General features: G+C 38.1%; 3 protein-coding genes across 3 annotated transcripts in view; 1 reads left to right on the top strand and 2 right to left on the bottom strand.

Annotated features, from left to right (window-relative positions):
- LOC138004471 (mRNA turnover protein 4 homolog) overlaps positions 1-5,315 on the top strand; it is an 8,378-nt gene extending 3,063 nt beyond the window's left edge. Inside the window, exons 3-9 of the mRNA XM_068851000.1 lie at positions 1-41; positions 415-505; positions 1,413-1,471; positions 1,715-1,791; positions 4,139-4,213; positions 4,451-4,527; positions 5,144-5,315. The exon at positions 1-41 is cut by the window's left edge and continues 63 nt beyond it. Coding sequence (XP_068707101.1) covers positions 1-41; positions 415-505; positions 1,413-1,471; positions 1,715-1,791; positions 4,139-4,213; positions 4,451-4,527; positions 5,144-5,230 — 507 coding nt within the window. The 3' untranslated portion in view covers positions 5,231-5,315. The remainder of the gene's footprint in view (positions 42-414; positions 506-1,412; positions 1,472-1,714; positions 1,792-4,138; positions 4,214-4,450; positions 4,528-5,143) is intronic.
- A 395-nt stretch (positions 5,316-5,710) lies between these two features.
- Positions 5,711-6,202, bottom strand: LOC138002825 (uncharacterized). Its single transcript, XM_068848802.1, has one exon. It carries the CDS (start codon positions 6,200-6,202, stop codon positions 5,711-5,713), a length of 492 nt encoding a protein of 163 aa, XP_068704903.1.
- Positions 6,203-6,212: 10 nt separating this feature from the next.
- Positions 6,213-7,500, bottom strand: part of LOC138002826 (uncharacterized) — a 3,050-nt gene continuing 1,762 nt past the window's right edge. Inside the window, exons 1-2 of the mRNA XM_068848803.1 lie at positions 6,403-7,500; positions 6,213-6,295 (exon numbers count right to left, since the gene is read on the bottom strand). The exon at positions 6,403-7,500 is cut by the window's right edge and continues 1,762 nt beyond it. Of these exons, the coding sequence (XP_068704904.1) occupies positions 6,213-6,295; positions 6,403-7,500 (1,181 nt within the window). The remainder of the gene's footprint in view (positions 6,296-6,402) is intronic.

The following is a 7,500-nucleotide window of genomic DNA, read 5'->3' on the forward strand; positions in this document are numbered from 1 at the left end:
AGTAAATTGAAAGAAGTGAGGAATCAATGGAAACATAGCAGGTAGGTAGCTTGAAAGCAAAAGCAACTACGGGTACTCATATAGAGGACAAAATTATTGTCCAACTTGAATTTCACAAGAACAAAGCTGTAATCAATGATCCTGTCTTTGACTGATTAATATAATTCAGTGCATGAGACTAAGTAGAATAAAGCTGATTAATCATCACACTTGTTTGTAGAAAAAGCTGAAATTGCCTGGTTTTTGCAGCAAAAGTGCCCCAGTCATTGACTTTGCCCTTTAGTGATAAAATTTTTGATGAGTGTTCTTTTCTTCTGCCATTACTTTATTTATTTATTTACTTATTATACTCTTGTGGGAAGTGCATGCTCACAGCATTTCTAAATTGGCCTGTTTTCATTATTCACTTGTCAGGTTTTTCTTTGGCAAAAACAAGGTCATGACAATTGCACTCGGAAAAGATAAAGAAGCTGAATATAAAGAGAACTTGCACAAGATTGCTAATGTGAGTGTCTGTTACATGCCATGCATGCCATGCCATGCATGCAGAAATGCCGATAATTACAAAATGTACATACATACATACATACAATGTACATACATACTTGATTGACCACTCCCCATGGGGCTTTTCAGGGCCAATGAATCAACAAAACAACAGAACTCAACAACTACAACTGTTAAGAATCCCAACTGGCCGGAGGCAAATCAGTTGGCTATTTACAATTGCGGCTGGGAAGTTGAACCAGGGACTACCAGGATCAAATTCAATGAGTGGTCAGAGCGGGTCTTGAACCCCGAATCTCCGGATCTCAAGGCAAGCGCCCTAACCACTGGGCCACACTGCTTCCTGTACAGTATACAAAAATTTGGTTTTATCAACGGAGTTGATAATGTAAACTGGCCACCGTACAGAGATTCTAAAAGCTAGAATACTACTTCCCCACCGACGCAGCATCACAGTTTCTTTAGGAACTACCCCTTCATTCCTGTACAGTAGGTGCATATCAGTTTTGATAAGTGCTTTCAGAGTGTCTCCTTGTCTTAATCCTCAACTACAGCATCACCTTTGTCCAGAAAGACTGGCAATAAATGTCAATTGTAAATTGTCCCTCTTATTTGTTAAGTAAATCCAAGCAGTCAAAATAACCTTAATGCTGTAGCTGACTTGAAGAGACTTTGGTATGTTTGTCAAAGTACTGTTTTTTTTTATTTGCCAATGTTGTCCTCTAATTAGCTGAAGTTTAAATTGTCCAGTAAACTAAGTCATGCACTGTATTCTACAGCATAGCCTGTTTGATTTCATAAACTATCCATGTATTTAAATATACATGTATTACAGTTTTGCCTTTCCACTTCAAATATTTTATCTCATGTCACATAACTTTAAAGTACACTGTATCTTGTTCTAGAAAATAAAAGGGCAGTGTGGGTTGATGTTTACAAATCAAGCAAAGGAAGAAGTAATCAGGTAAGAATAATATTATACCAAACCAAGAGTCTAATAATGTACCTTTGAAATAACATTTAGTCACAATTTTGTTACTATGTCAAAGTTTTCTGCACAATTTTTTTTACACTGTGGGCATGAAAGGAGTGCTGACAATACAATCATGTAGATTTCATTGATGGTATCTGGTGCCAGCTACAGGCTGTAGATTTTTTGTTAATCATTGCTACTACTTGATATAATCCATGTGTTTCATTGTTGTAGATGGTTTGAAAATTACAGAGAGCTTGACTATGCCAGATCAGGCAATGAAGCCACATGTGATGTGAAAGTAGATGCAGGTATTGCAATAGATGCTCCTTAGGTTTGTAGAACATTATTATTATTATTATTATTATTATTATTATTATTATTATTATTATTATTATTATTATTATTATTATTATTATTACGTCCATTCCTTATTGACTCAGGCAGGATATTCGGCCTGGTTTATAGTCCTTGGGAGCTGGTTAAGTCACCACAGGCCCCAGGTCTCTTTTCTTTCTTCTTACAGGGATAGTACTTTCCTTAGTATCTTTGCTGTCCCTAGCAGTGCTGTTTTCTGGATCACTTCCAACCTCACATTCACGCTGATTTGCTTCATGTACTCCTTAAAGTTGACTGATACGGCTCCAAGGGCACTGCAATGACTTTTCAGATGTGCCAGACTTTTGCAATTTCATCTTTCAATAGCTGGTATTTCTCTAACTTCTCAAGTTCTTTGTCTTTCATCCTGTCATCATCTGAGATGGCACCATCGATTATGACAACCTCTCTCTCCTTCTTATTAATAAAGACAATGTCTGGTCTTCTTGCCTTGATTTTCTGATCACACTGGACTGTGAAATCCCACAGTACCCTTGAAGTTTTCACTTTCCACCACACCCTCAGGTTTCTGTTCACGCCAGCTAGTAGCTCTTTCCAATCCACATTTACCACAGTGAATATACTGCACCATGTAATTGTGCCTTCCTAAATATCTGTCTGTGCCAGCTTACCGCACTCGCTCACCACATGGGCCACCGTTTCTCTCTTACTTCTGCACATTCTGCTTAAAGGGGATTCTGCTGTGTGATCAATATGAAATCTCATATAATTTGTTCTCAAAGCTTGTTCCTGGATGCTAGATATCATGGCCTCATTACATCCTTTCAAATCTCCTTTTGCAATCTACTGCCAAGTTCTATCCCAGTCAATACCTTCCTTTTCTCTCACATACTGCCCATACGTACATTTTTTACTGCTTCCATTCTTTCTCCTTCTCCTTTGCTTCATTCACTTTGTACTCCTTTGGGTCTAGTCAGCCTCTGAAATGTTGACTACATTGCTATCTCCAACTTTCCTGAGTAATGCCTCTTCACTATTTCTCACATACCAGCTCAAGTTGTTCTCTTCTCTCCTTACGCAGCTCTCACAACTGATCAGACCTCTTCCTCCCTTCTTTCTGGGTGCATGTACATTCTGGCAACATCACTTCTTGAGTCATCTTCTTTGTCATAATTTTTCTATACTTCCTATCTATTTCCTGAAGTTCCTCCTTATTCCTTTTAATTGTTCCTTCTCCATACCTCAACAGCGACACAGCCCAAGTGTTTGCTGCTTTGATCTTGTTCTTACCATTGAGCTGAGATTTCATGAAGTTTGAACCGCCTTAAGTACTCTGTTCGAAATTTGTCTTTCGTTTCTGTCTCCTTTAACTTGTCCAGCTCTAGAATACCCAGATACTGGTAACCTGTATCATCAATTTCCTTTATCATCCCCACTTCAGCCCCACAACACCACATTTTTTTATCCCAAATTCCATCCCTATATATTGATGAATACAAGGCTTTCAACCTCTGCATCATCATCATTATTATTATTATTATTATTATTATTATTATTATTATTATTATTATCATCATTATCATTATCGTTATTACATTTATGCTGAGTTTAGGTGGTTGCTTACCTGTTACACTGTGAAATGTTTCGTGCAAATTGTCTCCCAATGTTTTGGCGACATTGTGGCGCGACAAGTTGCACAAAACATGTCACAGTGTAACAACTCCTTTAGGTACACAAGCTTCTAACAATAGAGGTACAGTGTACGACTTGAAAACTTTTGATATTTTTACAATAGGTATTCAAGAGGGAAGGTTCCATGTTAGTTTGTTGAACTAGTGTTATTGTTCTTTCATGTAGTCACATATACCTAATAGTTTTATTCATGAATTTCTTTCAATAGTTATGCACCAGGTTCATCATAATACTGAAGTTGGTTTGTTGGCTGAGCTAGGATCATTAATGATTTTACATCAGCTTAACTGTTATTATTTATAGGATTTATTTACAGTAAGTGCCAAGTTAAGTGACGATGTGTTCTAATATTGTTGTAAGTTACATGTAGCTTTCCATGTCCATTTTTAATAACCTGTGTACACAACTGAGCAGTCATCAACACCCCAATGACCGAGTAGATAAATGTCCATGGAGGCATAATAATCGTGTAACAAAGTCGAATGGCACGTACCATATGTACTAAGCAACTGACAAAAATAGTGTATAACATTGGTAACATCACATTTCTTGGTTCTGCCAAGTTGTTTCTTCTTTGATTAATTATTGTGAGACAAAATGTACTCTATGGTGTACATGTATTTCCAGGCCCTCTTGAACAGTTTCAGCACTCCATGGAGCCACAACTCAGACAACTGGGACTTGATACTACGCTAAAGAAAGGTAAAGGTCTATAGTGTTTATTGTTTATAAAGACATTCATGTACTGTAATCATCTCTGTCTTTGTAGATTGGCATTTTTTCAGTGTGATTTGCTGATCAATGTATGGGAAAATACATTTTATTGTCACTGACAAAGCATGTATTTGGCAGTCTTTATTAATTTTTTCCTTCCAATATATGACATTTGCAAGTCTTATTAAAACCATTAACACAGATATGGTGTGATTTGGCTTACAGGTATCGTAACTCTACAAAAAGATTATCAAATTTGTAAAGAGGGAGATACACTGACTCCAGAGCAAACGCGACTTCTGGTAATGAGAATATAGACTTTATAGTTTATCAATTCACAACAGACCACTGCAAATGTATGAAAATTCAGGGTGCTGAAATGCTTCTTTAATACGTAATATTATTCTTTTGTTTCATTCTTTCAAGCCTTGACGTCAAACTAAATAATGTTTTTTTTGGCATGTTGTCCTCCTCTTGGAACAGAACAAGACAGCTAACTTTGATCACAAGGCTTGTTTTTTGGAACCAAATTTTTTTCTCATAACACTGCAATCCAGTGCAATTGATTGGTACTTGTACATGTAAAGTTGCCAGAAATTAAGATTTAAAATATTCATAAAATGGAACCAACTGACCTTGTAGCTCATTCAGTAGAGCAACTGTCATCTATTTCAGAGCTCAGTTCCAACCCTTGTCAGACATCTTTCTCGTTCTTTGTGTGAACCCATTCCCGCACTGACTCTAGGATTTCTCACACTACTTAATATACCATAAATCATTTTACGATGTCAGTGCTTTCATTAATTTCTCAGATGTAGTTTTCTTTAATATAAATAGTTTGAAAATTACAATGACTTGTCTGTGAAGGCTTTTGTTAAAAACATTAACATGTATGTCTTTCTTTTTTTCGTTCCACAGAAACTCTTTGGGAACCCATTGGCCGAATTTCACATCTCACTTTTGTGTATGTGGTCAAATGATGGAACATTTGAAGAACTTTCCTAACATCTTAAATTAATGAACATGTATTTATAATAAATGATCATGCAGTCTCGTTAGCAATAATATTATTAAAAAAACGTTGAAGGCTTGATGTTTTTAATAGCTCCAATATCCTTATCAGGGTAATATCTTCATCTATTTTGGGTAAAAACTAATATGAGATTTTTGGTGGACAAAAATCTTCGCTTAATATTGTAAGCAACAAAGCCAACATCAAGCGACGTTACATCTTTACTAAATCTATCAGTTATTCCACATAACCTGGGATGTGTTATATCCCACGTGCGAAGAACACACTTTTCCACTGATTTCCTATCAAGATAGATTCATATTTACTATGTTCTGTCCACCTTCCCTCACCCCTCCCCCCCCAAAAAAAAAAAAAACAACACTGCGCTTGTTTTCAAGACCCTGTGTGTCAACAAGTGAGAAACGGGCAGTCATTTGTGAAAGTAAATATTGGCTGTGCTATGTGTGTTGCATCTAGTGTTTCTCAAAAGCGGCTATTAATTTCGATAGACGCCTTCTTCCCTTCTTTTCCTCCACCTCTCTCTGTTCTGTGCCATCGCCATGGGCGTGGTCATCAGTGCTTCCTTCCCCTCTTTCCTCGATGCGATATAGAGATGACCTCTTCCCAGACGTTTGAAATTGTTGGTGTCTTTCAGTTGGCTTTGCCTCAGTAATTGTTGCCTTCCCTCTCTTGCTACCCTCTTCTAACTCCTTTCTAATTTGACTAGGTGACTTGTAAACGTTTTCATCTTCCAATGCGTTAGCAAATGCTGCTGGAACTGCTGGCTTTGGTGGCCTTTCGGGTTTGTGTTTTCTGTTTAAGTCTTTGCTCGCTTCAAATTCCTTTCTTATTTGACTTTGTGACTTATTCATCTCTGCGCTTTGCTTATATGCAAAATCCGCGGGAACAACAGGCATTGGTGATCCAGTTGTTTTGCTCTTACTGTCGCGAGCAGCAGTGTGCATTACTTCGTCACTAGAACGCAACGTTGCCGACTGATTTAATGAAGTAATCACGCGTCCATCTTTCTCTTCGGAGAATTCTGCAGGGTGTGTTGGCTTTGGAGGACGATTGGGCTTGTTGTTTTCCCTTTCATCAGAAGGCGCTTCAACTATTTTTCTAGCAACCTCAAGGTGCTGTGGCTTTTTAGCTGATTTCTTTTTACTTTTCCTGTCTTTTTCATTGTCCTTTTTTTTCTCTCTTCGAGGAAACAAAACCGGTTTCATTTTTTCTTTCAACTTTCTTGGTGGAGGGATTGGCTCAAGTGGTTTGGTGAAATCGGCTACTTCTTCGTTAGAACCGTCTGGTATAAATTTTGCTTGGGTTTCTTGTTGTGGTTTGTTGATGTCGCTATACGTGACGCTCCTCAGTGGAGGAACTGATTCGAGTGGAATCGTGAAATCAGCAACGCCATCACTGTAACCATCTTTCAAGAAGATTGATTCTGCTTCTTCCATTGGTTTGTCAACGTCACGATCACGATAAGTGCCATTTGCGACCCTCACTGAGTAAGGGACTGGTTCATGTGATTTTCGAAAATTAAATACGTCATCATGATAATCATCTGTTGACGAAACTGAGACGAATTGTTTTGGTGGGTGGATGACGTCACCTTTTTCCTCATCACTGATCGGATAATTGCTGATATATCTCCTGGGCTCATTATTTCTCCCAGCTGTTTGTTGACGATCGATAACAACGTCATCACAAGTTGCATCATCTGTAACGTCAATGGTGACGTCATCGAGGCAATTTTCCATGAGTTCACCCTTGCTCGGATCTTCGTTATTCCTCCCTACTGTTTGTTGAAGATCAAAAATTAAAATTGTAGAGAGATCGGTATCAATGTTCTTACTTTCTGCTTCATTTGGAGCTATGTCATCCAAATCGCTGCGTTGAGCGTCTCGCATCAGTTGTTCAAAGGGATCGAGAATTTCACGTCCACCCATGTTGTATGGTTGAGGTTCGGGGATGTCCAAAGAATCAAAATCAGCCATAAATGTGTGATTTTCATTGAGGAGAGTCGGTTTGGGATCTTCACCGAATGATACAAGTGCCGCGGAATTATCAGTCGGGAGATTCACGAATTGGAACAAATCCTCTGATGGTGGCTGGATTAACACTGGTTGTCCATAATCCGATTTAATTTCGGTCATCTCCTTTGTTTTCAGATGGAAATTGCTGTCTGTTTGGACTGAAGGACTTGCCTCTTGGAAATCGTTCTGTGAATCGCCTGCTCGTTGCTTAAGAAATGATAACTGTG

This window comes from Montipora foliosa, chromosome 5 (genome assembly GCF_036669935.1).
Source record: "Montipora foliosa isolate CH-2021 chromosome 5, ASM3666993v2, whole genome shotgun sequence".
NCBI lineage: Eukaryota > Metazoa > Cnidaria > Anthozoa > Scleractinia > Acroporidae > Montipora > Montipora foliosa.